At 47.4% G+C, this 20576-nt stretch overlaps 1 protein-coding gene across 1 annotated transcript in view; it reads right to left on the reverse strand.

The window, feature by feature from the left end:
* The window catches only part of VCP (valosin containing protein), a 28617-nt gene extending 8270 nt beyond the window's left edge, over positions 1-20347 (reverse strand). The window contains exons 1-12 of the mRNA XM_015406814.1: positions 20316-20347; positions 18712-18823; positions 16667-16839; positions 15530-15672; positions 9740-9870; positions 8845-8976; positions 8020-8122; positions 6357-6490; positions 5362-5497; positions 2639-2751; positions 1866-2030; positions 1642-1764 (exon numbers count right to left, since the gene is read on the reverse strand). Coding sequence (XP_015262300.1) covers positions 1642-1764; positions 1866-2030; positions 2639-2751; positions 5362-5497; positions 6357-6490; positions 8020-8122; positions 8845-8976; positions 9740-9870; positions 15530-15672; positions 16667-16839; positions 18712-18823; positions 20316-20332 — 1482 coding nt within the window. The 5' untranslated portion in view covers positions 20333-20347. The remainder of the gene's footprint in view (positions 1-1641; positions 1765-1865; positions 2031-2638; positions 2752-5361; positions 5498-6356; positions 6491-8019; positions 8123-8844; positions 8977-9739; positions 9871-15529; positions 15673-16666; positions 16840-18711; positions 18824-20315) is intronic.
* Positions 20348-20576: the final 229 nt, after the last annotated feature.

Here is a 20576-nt window from a genome sequence, read left to right on the forward strand (position 1 = left end):
TAAGCCCGGGGTCCTCTCCGCACCAAGGACTCCACAGCAAGGGGCCCTGCAGGTGGGGAAAGGATCTAACTATGAACTAGCAGCCACATCATCCCATGTCAAATACAAACACATTCCATGGACCCAAAAGCCATAAAAAATAATCCTGTGATTGGAAAAAAGATGCCTATATGGACAGACAAACTGATGTATTAATGCATACTGTTTTGAAGCCTATCGCTCGTGCCCTGCCCCCAGGACTCCTGAAAAGCCCAGCCCACAGTTTTTAGAAACTGGACAAAGCAGAAAGCTGTTTTTCCTGGAAAAGGAATCAATTCAAGCCCACAGGGTATATGAGAAGCCATCTGAGTTTGCAGAGAGAGTTGGCAGGCATGAGAACAGAGGCAATTAAACGAGAAACACTGAGCTGCCAAGAGAATGCTGCCAGTCCTTTGCTCCACTGGTGCCCAGAGGGGTGTGCAACACCCCCCCCCCTTGTGCAATCCTTAATCCAGCGTGGTGCGGTGGTTAAGAGTGGTGGACTCTGACCTGGGGACCTGGGCCTGATTCCCTACGCCCCCCCCCCCCAAATGAATCCTGCTGGGCAACCTTGGGCCAGTCCCGATTCTCTCAGCCCCACCTGCTTCACAAGGTGACTGCTGTAGGGAGGGAAAGGTGATTGTAAGAAGCTTTGAGTCTCCTTAAGGTAGAGAAAAGTCCGGCATAGAAACCGAGTCTTCCTCTTCAATCTAGCCCCGTCCTTATAACCTCTTCCCTGCCATCCCAAAGGGACTCGCATCTCCAAGGTCAAGCTTAGAGAAATTTAGCTATCCAGCCCCAGGCAGCTCCTGCCACACGAGGGTCAATCTGTCTTCATAACCTCCTGTTGAGCCTGGGAGCACTTTACACATTCTTCACGAGGGTACCAGGCACCACTCCAAAGTGCCTACCTTGGAGGCACTTTTAATACAGAACACCTGATCCAAAAGTGGCTTCGTTAAATTTATTTACAGAGGAAAATGTGAACTTGCGAAAGGCAAAGGGAGAGTAAGCAAAAAGTGAGAAAGGAAGGAGCATGAAAGGGCTAAAATCAGACAAGCAGAAAGAGAACAGTTGAAAAGGGACTGGGAGAAGCTTGGATTTATGCCCCGCCCTTCACTACCCGAAGGATTCTCAAGAGCGGCTTACAGACTCCTTTCCCTTCCCCTCTCCACCACAGACACCCTGTGAGGTAGGCGGGGCTGAGAGAGCTCTCTCGAGAACTGCCCTCGAGAGAACAGCTCTGAGAGAACTGTGACTGGCCCAAGGTCAGGCCAGCAGCTGGATGTAGAGGAGTGGGGAATCAAACCTGGTTCTCCCAGATTAGAGTCCGCGCTCCTAACCACTACACCAAACGGGAGGAGTCAGGAAGCGGGGAAGAGGCACCAGGAAACATGTCGGTGGGCTCCACTTCAGAAATCACTGCATTAATGGAACAGGAGGTCCCGTGCTACAGAAGTAAAGAGGCTTTGCACTCTGAGTTTCTTGTGGCTTGAAGTTATCCATAATGATTTGGGCAACACTCACGGCCACGGCCGCTCTTAACAGGGGGCTTGCAAATCCAAAACCTGTCTTTATATGCCAGGCAATCACTCTGCTCTCACTGGCACCAGCAGCCCTCACCTGGACAAGCTCCTGGAGTTCTCGCTTGACGTCCTCTAAGCCTCCGATGTCCTGCCAGGTCACCTGGGGCACCTCCACCACCGTCTCGCGTAAAGCTGAGGGGTTGCTCTGGCTCAGGGCCCACTGGCGGAGGCAAGGGAAAAGGGGAGAGAGCCCTCGTGAATCTCAGCGCGCACATGTTCTCAGTGCAACCCTCCGTGCAAAGAAAGCGGATCCGTGCTTACCCTGAAGTCATCCATGGTCACGGCCAGTGAGTTCATCACTTCAGCATCGATGGTCTCGTCTTCCAGGTCAATGAGGTCCATCTTCTTCCGGATGGCCTGCAGAGCCGCTTCTGAGCACAGTGCGGCCAAATCTGCGCCAACGTGGCCGTGGGTCTCATTGGCCACCTGGAACAACACAGCCATGACAGGAAGAAGCCAGCATGCCCACAAGCCCTCGTTCCTCGAGGAAAGAGACCAGTGGTTGTGCCCGAAATACACACCTCTCCCCCCCCATTGTGCTTAGAAGGGCTCTGTGTGCATTTGGCGTGAATGAGTCCCCCTCCCCCTTGCCAAGGACTGCATCTGCATCACATCGCTCTGGTTCTCACCCTATCAGCATCAGCCAGAGGTTCTGACCTCTTCCTCTCACCACTGAATACCTCGTGGCGGGACAGTGATGGAAAGGATGAGGCTCTTTCAGAGATGCTGTAATCACTATGAGCGATAGGGTTTCCTGGGCAGTGGATGTATCCTTACATGACCCCCCCCCACCCCCCAGTTTGGAAAACTGGACAGGATGGTTTATATACAGGTATGCCCTTAATTCCAATGCATTCTGTACTAGGCAGAGTGTGTTGGTATAACTGCCACACTGTTTGACCCAGGCAGATAGTTCTGGAGTTCCACAACCTGCCACCTTCAAGCAAATCTGTCCCAGGCCTCCCCCTCCTGGTTTGAGGTAATCCCTTCTTGCCTTGACACAATGGGCCTATTCTCCGAATGCCATCACCCACCTGCTCTAGATCAACATCATCAGCCAGTTTCATGTTCTTGGTGTGGATCTGCAAGATCTCCAGGCGACCAGTAGCATCGGGAATGCCAATATCCACCTCCCTGTCAAAACGACCTGAGGGACACCAAGGCAAATACAGCCATTCAGTTCTCTGTCTGCACAGTACAACAAACCCTCTTCCAAGCACACACACACACACACACACGCTTATCTGGACTATCAAATCCACTCTACAGGTCAGGGGAAACAGACACACACATGTGTCAAGACCCAATCAAAAAGGTTACAGGCAATGCGCCCTCTAAGCTGTGGAGTCTTGTGAGCAAAAATTCTACTTTGTGAGCGACTGGCATTAAAGTTGTGAGTGAGCGATTTGGCTACTGCATAAATTAGTTTGCTCTGGAGCCATCCCTTCATGAGCTAAGACAGAAATCTGTGAGCCAGAGGCTAAAAAACAGTGAGCTAGCTCACACTAACGTGAGCTAGCTCACACTAACTCAGCTTAGAGGGAACACTGGTTACAGGACAATGATGTGCTAATGTCCACCACGTATGGTAGAATTCATACTTCTAATACAACTGAATAAAAGGGGAAAGTATTGCTCAGTGATAATATGCTTATGATTCTGACACAAGTAGCAACCAGCGATGAAATAGCTCAAGTGCTGTTTTATTATTTTACCCTTCCTGTGAATTTGGAATGCTTATGTATTTGCACCAAAAAAGGCAACCAGGGAAGACTTTGCATGAATTCCGGCACCAATATGTGTTCTCGGTCCAGCACAAATTAGCGGGCAGGAAAATATGCCCAGATACCTCTCTCCAAGTTAACTTTTAGAAGATCCTGGAACATTAGAACACATGACCCAATAGGTTTACTCCTGTCGTTTGGGGTAACATCATCAAAAGTCATGCATGAATTCAGAGAAGATTTCTAAAACTTTGTGGGCTGAGCAAGCTTAGGCAGAGGCTAGGAAGAAGAGAGATGGAGCATTCGACACCCACTCAACTTCAGCAACTGTAACCTTCGCTATTCTGTTCCCAAACTGGGCTTTAGCACATGCATCCTATTCTAAATCATCCTGATCGTCTGCGACACTCTCCATGGCTTTGGAGCTACATTTGATAAGACACTGTGATTTGGATGCTTACGTGCATGCTTGTACACAGTGGTCATTCAGAGAAGTGTTTTTAAAGGATTGCTTGTACAAGACCTACCGGGGTGGTCATTTACAGCTCACAGCTCAAATCAGTCCAACCACTGGGGGTGACATTTATTAACTTTAAAGTAGTTATGGTGGTGGAAAGAGCTGTCAGGTCACAGCTGAATCATGCTGACCCCATAGTCTAGAGACATACAAAGGAGGTTTGCCACTGCCTGCCTTTGTGTAGCAACCCTGGACTTCCTTGGTGGTCTCCCATACAAGTAATAACCAGAGCCAACATAGTTGAACTTCCAAGAACATGTCAGTTTCTGTTGCAGAATCACAGAGTCGGGAAGGGCCCTACAGGCCATGTAGTCCCTGCTCAATGCAGGATCAGCCTAGAGTATCCCTGACAAGTGTTTGTCCAGCCACTGCTTGGAAGACTGCCAGGGAGGGGGAGCTCACCACCTCCATAGGCAGCTGATTCCACTGCTCAACCACTCTTACTGTAAAAACGTTTTTCCTAATATCCAGCTGGTACCTTCCCGCCCTTAATTTAAACCCTTGCGAGAGCTATCCTCTGCTGCCAACAATAAGAGTTCCCTGCCCTCCTCCAAGTGGCAGCCCTTCAAATACTTAAAGAGAAGACTGTCGATTTTATGACATTTTAAAACAATGCTTCAAACTGGCTGCCCAATTGCCAAGATAAAACAACCTTCAAAACAATAAAAAAGTGCAATGGCTCAAAAGAGAAGAACAACTACACACTAACAATGAAAAATATATGAAAAGCCTGTTTAGAAAATATACAATTATGCAAAAGAAATATATGCATCGAGATACGAGAAAATTCAACGACTTATCACAAGAAAATATGAATGAGAAAATTACAAAAGAACTGAATGATGTCACTGAAAGTCAGCTAGAAATCAAAAAGCTGGAAGCCTAATGAATAAAATATATTATGGCTGCTAACAGGACATTTCAAGTTTTCTTCTTCAGATAAATATTCTTTTCCTCAAATATGAAGTCTTGCAAGAAGCCCCCCATCAAATGAAGAGCTAAAGATGTCCGTCTCTCCCTAACAGGCTCACTCAGTGCAACGTCACAGCTGAGTTTGTGGCTGACTTCCAGTGACATCCTTCAGTTCTTTTGTAATTTTCTCATTCATGTTCTCTTGTGAGCAGTCACTGGATTTTCTCATACCTTGGTTTCTATATTTCTTTTATGTAATTGCATATGTTTTATAAATAAACTTTTCATATATTTTTCATGGCTAGAAGGTAGTTTTCCCCCTTTTTGTACCATTGCCCAATGCCAAGCCACGGTTAATGAATGGGGAGCACTCAATGCGCTCCATGCCTGTGTCCATCTTTCCTGCCATACTGTGAACCACAAACACTTGGGACAGGAGACTGCCATCTACCTGTAGGCTTTCTTTCTTACAGCTGATCTGTACGACCAAATTACTCAAAGGATGTTGCAAGCAGCAGCAAGAAGAGCTAGCTGAAGACCAGTCCGGCGCACACCTACAGCCAACATCTACCCTCTTGCTGCTGCCCTGAGGAAGCCAAATTACCAAATCGTCGTAGTGCTGGATCAATGCTGTTTGGTCTGTTGGTAGCAGCCATTACAATCACATGCGCTCGCTGCTTCAGGCCATCCATCAGCGTCAATAACTGGGACACGATACGCCGCTCTACCTCGCCGTGTGTCTGTGGAGAGAACAGCCAATGGTTCAAAGGTTTTTTAGGGAAGGGCACAGGAGTCATTTCAGGTCACATCCGTGACCTGGATTTGAGTTCAGAAAAGAACAGATGAGGAGGCAGGCTGGGGCAAGATGCTGGTTTACCACATTCATCTAGGACAGACATATGTCAGTGCACAACCTTCCTCCTTACTCCAAAGCTTCATTTCATAGTAAAGGCATCCAGCAACAGGCCTAGGCTCCAGCAAGTACGAGCAGCCAGCAGGGGAGTGGCAGGCCAGCAGGCTGGAGTCCCTACTTGGGCAGTCTCGGGCCCGACATTCCCTCTGCCTAGCCTTTCCTCGCAGGGTTGTGGGAGGGCCACGGCTCAGTGGCAGAGGATCTACTTTGTATGCAGGAGGTCCTGGGCTCAGTCCCCCACGTCTCTAGTTAAAGGCCTCAGGCAGTAGATGATGGGGAAGACCTCCGGCTGAGACCCTAGAGAGCCATTGCCTGTCAGCGTTATTGACCTTGGAAGACCAATGCTTGACTCTGTATAAGGCAGCTTCATGGGGCAGGATACAATGAGAGCCTCTTGGAGGAAAGGTGAGATAAAGATGGACTGGGGAAGACACAGACATTAAGCAAAAACTTACTGGCAATTTGAAAATTTAAGCTAACATTGCGTACTGGAAGTACTGGGTGGAAAAAATATTTTTTCCCCCGTAATCTGAGCTATTTCTACTGAACCCCCCCCCCCAGAATGAGCTAATGGCTCGAACCTGGCAGCCCCCCAGTAGCCCAGGGGTCTTGTTTCTGACCTGCTGTGCTGCTCCCTCCACAGCTGGAGTCCCTCAGCCAACCCCCGGGGCTGGGAGAACACTCACCTTCTCTCTCTTGGGAGCAATGGCATCCAGCTCATCAATGAAGATGATGGCAGGCGCGTTCTTCTCCGCTTCTTCAAAGGCCTTCCGCAGATTGCTCTCGGACTCACCTGCCAGCTTGCTCATGATCTCAGGACCTGTGGGAAACCAGGCCGTGTTCAGGAGGGAAGAGGCGAGGGACCCACCCAAAAAAATGCGGCTTTGCTTTTTCTAGGAAAGGTAAGCAGCATTGCCAAGGGGGAAAAAATCCAAAAGCCTCATGCCATCCTAGCAGTGCCAGCCTGGTAACTCCTCCCTGTGCCACATTTATATTGATATTTGTACTGTTGTCTTATCTATTGCTTTCTTATGTAAGCCTCCCTGAGCCTGCCTCGGCGGGAAGGAAATCAAATAAATAAATAAATCTCCTTGAGCCTGCCTCTCACCCCAACCGGGAGTTCCCGCAGATCGGCTCAGTCAGTTGCAACATAAAACAGAAGGACCTGACTTGACTTTAACACAGAAGGACCTGACTTGACTTTAACACAGAAGAAGATCAGACAGGAAAGACTGATCACCCGGCAACAAAGTGCAGTGTACAGGTCTGAATAGGCTCTTTAAGCTTTTAAGGTAACTGAGGTTCCCAAGGAGAGGCCTCTCTGCAGACCCTGGAGCGTGGCAAAGCATTTTGTGAGTGAACTGATGCCCAGGAGAAGAGTGGGAGGACTTCCCTGAGGCAGGGCAGGGAGGAAGGAGCGTAACCGAGTAACAGCAGGTCAGCTGTAAGGCTGAAGAGCTCATGCAATATTTTTGACAATCCCTGGCACAGGGCCTCACTGTATGGTGATCAGCCAGGATTCTACAGAACAGCAAGAACAGTCTTTGGAAACAACACCAAAGGAAGGTGAAACTAGACCGGTCCCTCCAGAGGGGAAGCAGTGCGGCAACAAGGGCGCTCTTCCTCTGCTCAGGAACAATCTCATGCAAGCAGGGAAAAAGGGAGCTTTCCATTGCAAACTTCTGAGGAACTGCGAAGTTCTTCAGCTATGTCAAACACTGCTTGGAACAACATCACAGAAACCTACTATCAAAGCTTGACTCCACCTAATGGGGGGAGGACCCCAAACCCTTTCATGTCACTTTACCAAGGACAGTCTTCCTCACTGACAACCGAACATTTGGAGCCTGGTTGAACAAGCACCTTTTCACAGGTAAAGTAAAGGTTCCCTTGCTCGAAAGCCAGTCGAATCCGACTCTAGGGTTGCGGTGCTCATCTCCGTTTCAAAGCCGAAGAGCCAGCACTGTCCGAAGACGTTTCCGTGGTCATGTGGCTGGCACGACTAAACACCAAGGCGCACGGAACGATGATAAATGGATTTGTTGCTCAAACGTAGAATCACAGAGTCGGAAGGGTCCATACAGGCCATCTAGTCCAACCCCCTGCCCAATGCAGGATCCGCCTAAAGCCTCCCTGACAAGGGTTTGAAGACCGCCAGTGAGGGGGAGCTCACATACCTTCCCAGGCAGCTGATTCCACTCTGAACTACTCTTGCTGTCAAAGTTTCCTTTCCTAAGACCCAGCTGGTATCTTTCTGTTATTTGAATATCACCTACAGTGCTGCTTTCGCTCAGCTGAGCCAGGCACGCAGGTCAACTCCCCCACAGAAAGCTTCTGCCCGACACTCACCATTGATGAGGAAGAAGAAGGCTCCGGTCTCGTTAGCCACTGCTCGAGCAATCAGGGTCTTCCCTGTACCAGGCGGACCATACAGCAGGATCCCACGGGGAGGCTGGAGAAGCAGAAAGCGTTTGTTTGGCATCCCGATCAAGTGTCAGATCCCAAGTCAGGATAACAAACCCACGTTCCAGAGAAGTAAGATTTATTTCCAAAGCATGGTTGATCATGAACATACAGAGATTGTTCAGAATAACGACAATACACAGGGGCAACATAATATAGGAACTTCAAACTTGGTTAACCCAATGGGTACATTTCCCTCGTAAGGGTGCTGATTAGAAAAGGCGCGAAGTAGCCTGAGAACCACAACAGCACAATTCATAAACACAAGTTGAGTTCACACGGGAAATCTAATTAGGCAAGGCTACAAGACATAACACCCCATCATCCACCTGCAGGAGAAACTTGGCAGTTACAGAAGCATACCAGAAGGGAATAACAAAGGGAGAGAAGGGAGGAAGGGCAGGACGAGGGACGGGATGTGTCCCAGAGGAATGGCAGCTCGCTGACATCAAGTCACGCATGAGCACGGATGTCCAGGCAAGGTTCCTGGAAGAGGTCTCTGACCAGCACACGGAGGGAGCCCACACTGCTGGCACCTATGCAGCAGCAGCAGGTCCTGCAGAGTGCATGGACCAGTGCTTACACGAGAGCCAACCGATGCATCGGGGGCATATGTCTTCCACTCACATGGAACACGGCCCCAGCTCTGAAAGGAGGAGAGACTGGGTTCCTGGCCCAGCTCGCTTCCCCTCTCAGGGAGGAGATGCCTACCTTCACGCCGATGGCCTTGAAGAGAGCGGGGTGCCGGAGGGGAAGCTCCACCATCTCTTTGATCTGAGCCAGCTGCTTGCGACAGCCCCCGATATCATCATAGCCCACTTCGTTCAGAGATTCCTCTTCATCCTGGCAGGGAACCGGCAGCGAGGGCACAAATGATCAAGAAACCCAAGCCATATACCCACCAGGTCTGACCATTTCAGAAGTGAAGAGTCACGAAGACGTGAAACTGCCTTATACTAAACTAGACCACCCGTCTATCAAAGTCAGTATCGTCTACTCAGATCGGCGGCAGCTCTCCAGGGTCTCAGGCAGAGGCGGCCTTTCGCATCACCTATAACCCGATCCTTTCAACTGGAGACTGGACCTGGAACCTTCTGCTTGCCAAGCGGACGCCCGGCCATTGTGCCGCAGCCCCTCCCCCAAGGGACAGCTTAGGAGAGGACTGAAGCAGCCAGGTTCAGTTGTCACCCTGGACGGCCACCCTCCTGTTCTTCAGCATGCCCTTTACCCCCCTCCTACTGAGCACTTCCCTCCCGCTCCAAACTGACAAGGGCCCTCTCTGGAAAGGAAGGCAAAGAGCCACTGGCTATCAGCAACATCCAAAGGCATCTGCCACGGCCTCCACATTAAACCAAGGCATCCAAGAGCCTGATCTCCTCACTCTCCAGCCTTGTCTACCTCCACGCCAAAGCGAAACAGACGCGGGTGCTGCAGGGCAGAGATTCCCACGGCAGAGAACATGGTCATGTGGCCAGCCTGGCCAGGCCATGCTGCTGATGGCCAGTGGCTCTGCCTTCTTTCTCAGAGAACCGCCAAGAACATTCCGCCGCATCTCCTTATGGCTGTCCACCAAAAGGGGCAGAGAAATCCGGCCTCCTCCACTCACCTCTCGCTTGATCGGCTCTCCCTCACAATGAATGACAGTGTCTGGAGCTACTATGCAGTACGGGCTTGGGTCTGTCTCCACCACTTTGAACTCCACAGCGCGCATCCCTCCACGCACCAGGAAGATGTCCCCTGAAATCATCAGCACGTTAACACAGGAGAAGACAAACCATCCAAATCTTAAAGAGGAACTTTCTCTATGGTTACACAGTAATCTCCCAAACACAGTTCAGGACTGGGGAATCGTTGTCTGCTTCCTGATGTGCCCCACACTATACAAATCACGGGGCAGCATATGGCCAGCAACGCAGGCAGCCCTGGAAATTCCCGAAGGACATGGGAACTGCAGATATTGCAAGCCACAAGCGAAAGGAAGCTGATAACGCTGCCAAGGGGAGCAAGTGAAAAAGGAGCTTCACTGCTTTGGCTTAGAGTTGTGCATGTGCCTCTCTCCAAAATACAGGGAGGCACTAAAGATGACATGCCAACTATCTGCCACAGTGGAGATAAGTTCCAGATTTCATTTAAAATAAAGTTGTCCTGCCTTCCAACTTGGGAGTTCAGCCTCCAATATCAGTTAAGAAAAAAACTGTAACGAAACAATCAAAAAAGTGCAGCAAAAATCAGATATTTATACAACATGAGGGGCTTAGTGGAGTATCCATGCGTTTGCTCGGCACTTTAAATAGGCACCAAGGAAACAGACATGGGGAGAGCATTCCAGCGGCCCTACTGTCTCCAAAGAGTCACACACCTTCAATGTTCCCTCTAAGCTGTGGAGTCTTGTGAGCAAGAATTCTTCTTTGTGAGCTACTGGCATTAAAGTTGTGAGTGAGCGATTTGGCTACTGCATAAACTAGTTTGATCTGGAGCCCTCCTTCCCGAGCCAAGACAAAAATGTGTGAGCCAGAGGCTAAAAAACTGTGAGCTAGCTCACACTAACTCAGCTTAGAGGGAACACTGCACACCTTAACTTCACAGGTAAGGGAGCCTAGAGTGAGCCATACAACAAAGAGTTCAACCAAGCAGAAGTGGCTTTCTGCCAAAGCCCAACTGCTGATTTCTTTCAGAAGAAGCAAACCTCCCTCCACTGCTGGAGAGCTACTTCAATAAACACTTCAAGGCCACTGAAGCGTAGTAGAGCGCATGTCTTTCTGCAAATCTGCCTACCCGCCCCAAGTCTGCAGCGATAAAGCAGCTCAGGTTTCTTGCCATCCCTGGCTTTGAAAACCAGGTGGCAGAGAGCTAGTGAAACTGCAGCTCATCTGCATAATTTCCCATTTCATGAGAACCTTTTGCCAACTGCTTCAAAGCAAAGGACGACCTTTGTTCTTATAAATGTTTTGGATTGGCTGGGATACTTAAGGAATACACACTGATTTTATCGTTGGGAAATATTATGTACGACTGATACTTGCTTCAAGCAAAACAACTCTGATGAAGATTTGCTGCAAATGAGAAGTTTACCTGGGATTCTCATCAGTTTTCATCTAAGAGTTTGTTTACTGGCAGTATAGTTCAAAGAGTTTGTTTACTGGTGCATAGTTGAATTCCCTGGCAATTTTAAACATTGTGGATGAGGACTTTGGAAATTTTGTAAATGATCTCACGCTCTAAATCGTAAATTTCAGATCCAGTGCCTCTACATGGACATCTGTAATATTATTTCTTTGTTAATTCTAATGTTAGAGTTGGAAGGGACCTTGCAGGTCATCTAGTCCAACCCCCTGCACTCTGCAGGAGCATAGCCAAAAGTTTGAGAATCTGGTTACTAGAACTCATATTGTAAGACTTCGAGATCACACAAGATAACGTTTGTACACAATTAACAGTAGTTTATGTACTTTGTATAAACAGGAGTGATAACAGAACACTCACAGTAATTTTGGTGTCGTGGTTAAGTGCACGGACTCTAATCTGGGAGAACCAGGTTTCATTCCCCACTCCTCTACTTGCACCTGCTGGATGACCTTGGGCAAGCCATAGTTCTGGCACAGCTGTTCTTGAAAAAGAACAGTTTCTGTCAGAGCTCTCTCAGCCCCATCTACCTCCCAGGGTGTCTGTTGTGGGGAGGGAAAGGAGTTTGTAAGCCGCTCTGAGACTCCTCTGGGTAGTGAAGGGCAGGGTATAAATCCAATCTCTTCTTCTTCTTCACATTCTCAGTTACATACTGTGTTTCGCTAGTTGTTTTTGTGAACTCAAATTAAACACAGAGGTAAGACAAACTCCCCTACAGATTCAGTACAGGGGGAAGATTCCAGGCCCAAAGTGTAACTTAGCGATTGGAGAGCACTACCACCCTCCTTACCAAAGCTCCGATCACTTAAAGGCGCAGAGATGAGAGGCTGCCAAATGAGGTAATAATGTAAGTTAGGGACTCCAATAACACTCACATTGACTGTGCAAATGTCTGCCCACATTCTGGTACAAATGGGAAATACAGAAAGGAATTAAAAATGTAATTTGAGGAGCGCATTTCTAGAAGTATTAGGATGAACAAGAATGTCTTTAAACACATCTGTGATGAAATGCATTTTCTCCTGGGAGATTGGCAAGCAGGAAACCTCCACGTGGCTACTTTTTAAAAGTTCTCTCTCTCTCCCCTTTTCTCTCTTTCTGATCAGAGAAAGGCTGGGAAGGAGGAAGTCCATCAATGGCTTTCCAGGCTCACCTTCATACAAATGCTAATGGGTTTAGACAAAGGGATGGTGAAGCTTGCCCATTCTCCCCCCCCCTCTGTAGGCAGGGAACAGAGTACGGAGGACTGGGGGACAGAACAACTCCAGGGATAAATCACCAAGAGGGGCTAGAGGAAATGCTTCTCCGACCTGGCCTGACTGGGTCAAGTGAGAGGGGAGACAGAGATGATAAAATCTCAGTGCAACAGGAAATAGCTTTTTTTGCTTTGGGATGCTTTGCATCCCAAGCAGGCGGCCACTGACCATGTGGTCGGCCTGGGACATCTGAAGGCAGCCTGAAGGTAATGGAAACTTTGTAGAGATCTAGAACAGCTAAGAAAAAGCCTGTTCTATTTTACCGTCAGTTAGGGCATGTATAGAGACGGGGATAAGGATTTGCATTTCTACCAGTTTCTTTTGTTTTCCTTGATCAATCTGGTATTGTGCTAAAACTATGCTTGTAAACATTTTCTTTTTAATAAATACTTTAAACTTTTGCTGGGAGCAGTTCTCTGTACCACACAGACCTCCACCATTTCGGACACACTATTTTAAAAAGGGCCCCAGGGCAGTTGGCAAGCAGCTGTTCCTCCAGGGCGCCAAGGCATTAAACGGCCCCCATGGTAGCCTGGTGTTGGGTGGTGGGAAACACCGAACCAAGGCCTCAGAACTGGGAAGGGGAGCTGGGAGCACTGATCCTCTCAGCAGAAAATCCCTATATTGATCAGGTAGTGGTGGCGATTTACCCTAGAGAGAAGGAGAAGTCCCTCCAGGGAGCTGGGAACCCCTAGGAGGAGGACAGGGTGGAAACGGGGCCTGCAGGCCAGAGCAGGCTCCTTCTGCCACAACATCAAAAGCAGAAAGGCACTGAGGGAAGCAGTAGGGATTGTTACAAGACAAAGTTGCTACAGGATTCCCGAAAAGGGATAAAGAGACTGAAAATGAGCCGGACAAAATCTTGGTATTCGCCTTCACTGTGGAAGATGTGGGGCAGGTACCTGTCCCTAGAGCTAGTTTTTCAGGGAGCAAGTGTAAAGAACTGAATCAAATGAAGGTGTCTGGAAAAGAATTTCTAGGGTTGACACATTAAAAATTAACAAAAGCACTAGGTCCTGAGGATGCATGTCCAAGTGGGCACCCCGGGTAGTAGTGACTGTGTAATTTTGGAATTTACAGTCCTGGGGAAGGGAAACGCTCTACATAGTCAGATATATAGGTTGGACTTCAGGAAAGCAAATTTTGACAAACTTAAAGTTATGCTGGGTAGAATCCCATGGTCAGAAATACTTAAGAAGGGAGTCCAAGAGGGGTGGGAGATTCTTAAAAGCAAAATATTGAAGGCACAATCACAAATGATTCCTATGAGAAGGAAAAATGGGAGGAGCCTAAACAAGCCAAGGTGGCTCCATAAACAGCTGTCTAGAGACATGAGAAATAAAAAAGACTCATTCAGAAAGTGGAAGGAGGGCCTTATAACCAAGGATAAATACAAACAAATAACCAGTGCTTGCAGAGAGAGAGAGAGTTAGGAAAGGTAAAGCTCAGTATGAGCTTAGGCTAGCGAGAGATGCTAAAGACAACAAAAAGGGGTTATTTTCTTATGTTCAAAGTAAGAAAAAGAGCAAGGACATGGTAGGCCCACTGTGGGGTCAGGAAAGTGAAATTTTAACAGGTGATGAAGAGAGAGGAGAACTGCTAAAAGGAAGGCGAATTTCATGCTAGGAACCGCTGGGGAAGGGACTGAGCATAAAACTACCCATTTAAGCAGTGTCCTTTTTAAAAGGTGTCTGGTACGTCCACATTTGGAATCCTGTGTCCAGTTCTGGTCAGCACAAAAGATTGAACCTTGCCATAAGAAGGTCTACAGGAAAACCAGGGAATTTGGGAGAACACTGAAAGAAACCATTTACTCATTTGAATGAGTGAAACGCTCCTTAATGAAAGGTTTTTCACACTCATAACTTATAGCATGAAAATGTCTGACAATTTTTTCCAGTGCAAAAATCTGGGTATTTGGGAGATTATTCAAAACAGCATCCTAAAAAATAGTTACTCTTTTTGAGTGAGAAAAACCCTGTCTTACAAAATATTTCACTCATCGTACAGCATGAAAAGGTCTGAGCATTGGAGCACTGGAAAAATTAGGAAATTTTGGGGCACACTGGGGGAAGACACTCTTATACTGTAGACATATACAACATTTTCAAGACTGTCTGGTTTAAATGTAAGTAATTTTGGTATCAATTAATACACTATAATGCTTCTAATAACAACAAAGTATTAAAGAGTTCAGTGTTTTCAGTATTATAATGTTTAGCTTAATATCTAAACATGCTGGTAGTCCTACCTACTGGGATAATCTCTGTCCAAATAATATAGTTTCTTTTGTTAACCACACAATTTGTTTTCTACGTTCAACGTGTATTTTTGCGTACTTCTCAGACAGCAAAAAATAAAGACACACCTATTAAGGTACCATAGGGTGCATCAGTTTGTAATTCATTCTCAAGTACTGGGTATACCTGCAACTTTTCTTATAGAAAAGGGATCTGATTTTCTATCCCTATTTAAGACAGAGCAAAGGAAGAACTACTGCACGCAATGTGCAGCTGGCAAGATGTGGCAACAGCTGCTGATGGAAGTGAATTTAAAAGGGAGTTGGGCAGAGCTATGGAGTACGGGTCTCCTGTTGACATCAACCACTACAGACAAATTAGGCTGCTGGATTCAAAGGCAGGTTGCCTCAAGAGCAGGTGAGGGCTGTTGTACGCGGGCAGTGCTTGTGGGCTTTCCTGGAACACTGCTGGAAACAGGATGCTGAACTTGGATCGACTATTCCTGTGAACCAGAAGGTCTACTCTTAACTTAACCAAGAAATAAACGGAACCACTTGGTACCCACTCCAAATAGCAAACTCTATAGTCTAGTGACCACTTCAGCAGACCAGAGCTCATCACAGATGGCAGGAAGCCAAAGGGTTCTTTCCCCCCTTAGGGGCGAAGCCGTCTTGATAAGTGCATTTAGTTAGCCAAAGACATCAGCCCACCAAGCAATGCAAGTTCTGCAGCTTTGACCCACAGCCACAGGTTCACAGCCTGCTTTGGTTCCATTACCTTTTCTGATTGGTCTGTATGCTTCCAAGAAGTATGGCTTCAGGTAGACCTCAAACAGGTTCCCTGTGATCCCTTCCACAGTATCATCAATGGGCAGCACATGGATGCGTTTGCCATACTTGACATCTGGACACGGCTGGATGCTGAAAAGTCAAGAGTGTTTCCTGTGACCCGGGCACTGTTTGGAAAGTTTCTGTCCAGTGTTTGGCAGCTAAAGCCATATCTTGATGAAGAAAGCAGGACAACCATACCACCTGTCCTTTATTGTGGAACTCCCTAAGCCACACCACAGCCACCCAGACAGAGTAGTCCTTCTCAGCCACAGAGACAGCAGAGGGACTGGGCTACGGCAGAAAAGGGTCTCCTATGACTACCCGAGTGACTTACGCCAAAATATCTGCTGTCCACAGATTAAGCTCGCATCCTGAGCACTGGGGAAACAGAGCATCCTCACCTTCCCCATGAGCTCTCATCCTTTTGCAAATGCTCGCAGCCCTCCCAAACAAAATGAGTTAGAGAAATAAGCAAATTCATGTGCTCTGTAATCCCTTCAAACGAACAAACAAAAAAGGTGAGTATTCTAGAATTTCAGGTAAGGTGAAGATGCTCCACCTTTATGAAGCAACAGCGTAGATGACAGCTGTGACAGCAGGTCTGCTTGGGAGCTGGGTGCCCCCTTTTTTAAAAAGGAGATATTCCTAGCCGCAGAATGCCGTGAGGATCTCTCTCCAGAACTCAGCTCCCTAACGAACTCCATCCGGAGCGCACACACACACCCCGCTTCAGAAGATTCCGCCTGGCGGCGGCAGTCTCACTCTCCACTCCCTCTTCTCCCACCCAGCCGGATGCAGATGCTGTGGGAGACCACCTCTTCTGATTTGAACTCCAGAGTTTACTCTGCCCATCACCTGGGGCAAATCGATACCCTCTTAATAATGAATAACTCATTACATTCATCAGCATTTTTGCACCTGAGCCCAAAGCAAAGACTGCACCTTACAGCAAGAAAACCAGTATAATAATACAATCTAAACTCCACCAAAAACGCAGTACAAGACACACACTTATCCCCAAAATCCGCTATTGTGTTTACTGGGTCAAACCAATGAGACATTGTGTGGGACACGCAGCCCTCACCTGATTACATCTCCAAGGCGCACCCTCAGGTTGTTGCGCACCACCCTGTTCATGCGGATCTTCTCATCGGAGCAGGTGTCGTCGGACAGGACGATGCACACTGCCTCCCTCCTCTTCTTCCCTTTCAGCAGGACTGTGTCTCCCCGGAACAGCTGCAGTTCATCCATTTTGGCCTGTGAAGAACAACCATGTGAAATCAGGTTTCCGATATACCCCACAGTTTGCAGGCAAGCCAATGCATCAAATCCTGTCCAACTGGACAGTTACCAGCAGCTGCTAATACACCAGTTTGGGGGGGGGGGGGGGGGGGCACACAGGAAAAATGATAAAAACAGGCCCACGTGAGAAGATGGGAGTATAAGACACTGTATATTCAATGCTAGGTCTTGAGCAAGACTGGATCAGACATCCTAGTTTGAAAACACACCTCTCCTTTTATTTATTTTCTTGTGACTTTGAAGGGGAAGACAGGAGCATGTTAATGTTATCCCCAAATCTGGTCAAATGAAGAGGTGTTGTTATGTTAGGTGGCCTCAAACTGCAACCCAAAGGAGTAAGAATTCAGTAGATTAGAGCATGGCCTTATTATCAGTGAGAGACTCACCTGGAGGCCAGCCAAAGAGGCATTCCTCCAGGAACCAGACTTTATTTATTTTACAAAATGTATACCCTGCTGTTCTTCCCTTATAAGGGCAGCAGGCCCCACCCCCTGCTCCCAGAAGCCCTCAGTCAGAGCAAGAAGCAGCCAGGTAAGTTGCAGAGCTGCCCCCGGTCTCCCGGTCTAAAACAGTCCAGTGGCACCTTTAAGACCAAGTTTTATTCAGGTACAAGCTCTCCCTCCTCTGTGAGGACAGATATGCACATCCCCCCCACCCCCCAATAGCTAGCCATCCAAAACAGTCCAGTGGAGCCTGAGCGGTGGGTGTTGCCTTCTGACACACTTCCGGTGATATCAGGGGGTGTGGCACATGCAAATAAGTTATACTAATAAATACTAATGAGCTCCTGCACCTCTTTTTCTACGAAATGACCCCTGTACATGCCCTATCAGCTGTCGAAATATAGGACAGGCTCTTTAGCTTAGAAGTCACAAATCTCTTTTTGTCTTTCTTTTTGGGGGATATTTTTGTGTGTGTGTGTGTGTGTGTCCGTGCCTGGAAGTCATGGTGACCTCTGGTGACTCCTACTAGGGCATAGAGAACATTCAGAGAAGTGGCTAGATAAACTAACTCTGCCTCCTGGCCCTGGTATTTTTTTGAGGTCTCCCAACCAAGTACTTGCCAGGGTTGGCCCTGCTTAGCTTCCGAGAATCTGACAAGAACGAGCTTGCATGGGCTATCCAGGCCAGGCCAGAAGTTACGGAGAAGCGTTTCCTAGGGCTTCTTCCTGGAGATTATTCCTGGATCCGTTCTAGCCTAAAGTTCTCCAATCTCTGTCCCCTGCTTGGAGAAGGGGAAGAGCTTGACCCACACATTATATCTCCTGCCAGATGTATTAGCATTTGTATGGAGGTGAGCTAAGGTACATCTGGGAACCAATGGAACTGACTTCTTTCCTCCCCCCTCCTGCCTGCTCATTGCCCACAGGGGGAAAATATTGTTAAAATGCAATGTGGAGGTTTGGCTCATTTCAAACCTCCTAGGGGAAAAAAGGCATTTCTTCACACTTGGATAAAACTTTGTTGGTCGTAAAGGCGCCACTGGACTCACACTTTGTTCTGCATGAATCTAACTCCCTTTTAAAGCCATTTACATTTATTACCACAGAGTAAAGAAGTATTTCATTTCGTCTGTCCTGAAGTTACTGGTTATCAACTTCACTGGGTTCCCCCAAGTTCTAATATTATGTGAGAGGGTAAAAAAGTTCCCCTGTCTCCACTTTGCATACTAATCCTCCTTCCACTTCATTGTCTGGCCTTGTATCCTCTTCATATCTTCTTGGAGAGAGGCACAATGCCAACTTTCTATGTACAGAACCACAGATTTGTAAAAGGGATCAACAAATAATGTCAGCTACTCCATTTTCTAATATTATGCAGAACATACCTGGGACAGTGACACAACACTGTTGTCCTCGTTAATTGCTTCATCAACAATTAACCGATTGGGCCTGTTCTTCTGCTTCAGAATTGCAGTTGATAAGTCATCAGCTTTGGAACTGTGATAAGAGAAAAAAATTGTTGAGAGTCTAGGAGACACAGAGCCTCACCCTGCTGGGACCATTTGCCACCCAAGCATGTCTGCTTTTGTTTCCCTCTTAAATTAATCTGCATCCTACACAAAGCAAAAGAGGCATTCAACAAAGAAAGGTTCACATAACTCAAGATGAAATCTGCCACTGCATAACTATGAGATTTAACAGGCCAGAAACATTCATGGCCACCTCTCTCTGACAAAGTACTTCACAGAGGGATATTAAAGTAAAGGTTCCCTTGCTCGAAAGCCAGTCGAATCCGACTCTAGGGTTGCGGTGCTCATCTCCGTTTCAAAGCCAAAGAGCCAGCGCTGTCCGAAGACATTTCCGTGGTCATGTGGCCGGCATTATATTAAAGAGCAGCAAAAGACAGTTCTGCCACAATGGTTATGATAGCAACCAATGGCAAAATACTCCCCAAAGCCACCACTACCCTTCAGATAATCCCCTGTGAAAGCACATCTGCTATAAGGAATGACATTTAAAATCTACTTGATTTTCAAAGGCTCAGGAGATGACACCCCTAGAAGAAACATTTGTTAACTGCACCAAAGTGGTATTTTGCAACTTCCCCAAGTACCCCAGTTCACCCCTGTGTCAGATGCCTGGAAAGGAGAAAAGATGAAGATGAAAAGCCTCACCCACTGCATCTCCCTCACAGAGGGCAAACAGTGGACTCCCTATTTCTTACAAAGTGACCACAACCTTAATACAGGAATGGGAATCATCTCTGAAGTACACAAAGCTGAAGACATTTAAGCTCTGAAAGTTAAAACCAACACCCAGAACTATGCCCTGGGTACACAGATAATGCACCAATGTTGCTGTAGTGGTTTGGTGTAGTGGTTAAGTGTGCGGACTCTAATCTGGGAGAACCAGGTTTGATTCCCCACTCCTCCACTTGCACATGCTGATGTGACCTTGGGTCAGCCACAAGCTCTGGCACAGCTGTCCTTGAAAAAGAGCAGTTTGTGTCAGAGTTCTCTCAGCCCCACCCACCTCACAGGGTGTCTGCTGTGGGGAGGGGGAGGGAAAGGAGTTTGTCAGCCGCTCTGAGACTCCAAGTGAAGGGCGGGGTATAAATCCAATCTCTTCTTCTTCTTCCCCTGACAACCAAATGCCATTGACAGGTGAGCAGCAGCAGTAACAGAAGTCACTGAACAGTCTTCAAGCACAGATCCTGCTAGAGTCACTTCCTTCATTCTGGAACTGCAAGGGCCAGACAAAGCGATGGTTCCAAGTGCCTCCCGCAGCTAAGAACCCCAAAACAAAGGAAACCGTCCTTAACATTTCTGAGTTACAAGCCAAGTCAATCATTACTCTCCCTAGCCTCTACTACAGTCACATCAAAAACTGCACAGCTGGAGAAGATGAAGCCCTGCAGGATCACAGAGCAAAGGCCCTAATGAGACAAAAAACAATCACCCAACCACTTACTATGCAAGAATATTCCTACCAGAGAAGTGCAGACATGTTTAGTAGTTAAGCCGGTGTCTCATGGCCAATAGTGCCCAAGAGAGAAGCAAAAACTTCCCTAGTAACACTCTGAGGAAGTGTCATAAAACTAGGTTTTCTTTCAGTTTTCCACAAAGCAAAACTCAAGACGCTTAAGTTTTATGTTCTCCCAAACAGAAAGAGAAACTGATCAACCCATGCAGCTTGAACCTTGTAAGCGATTTCTGGTTGGCACAACAGGCTTGGATATATTTTTCTCTAA

This window comes from Gekko japonicus, unplaced genomic scaffold (assembly GCF_001447785.1).
Source record: "Gekko japonicus isolate JY-2015 unplaced genomic scaffold, Gekko_japonicus_V1.1 scaffold765, whole genome shotgun sequence".
NCBI classification, from domain to species: Eukaryota; Metazoa; Chordata; class Lepidosauria; order Squamata; family Gekkonidae; genus Gekko; species Gekko japonicus.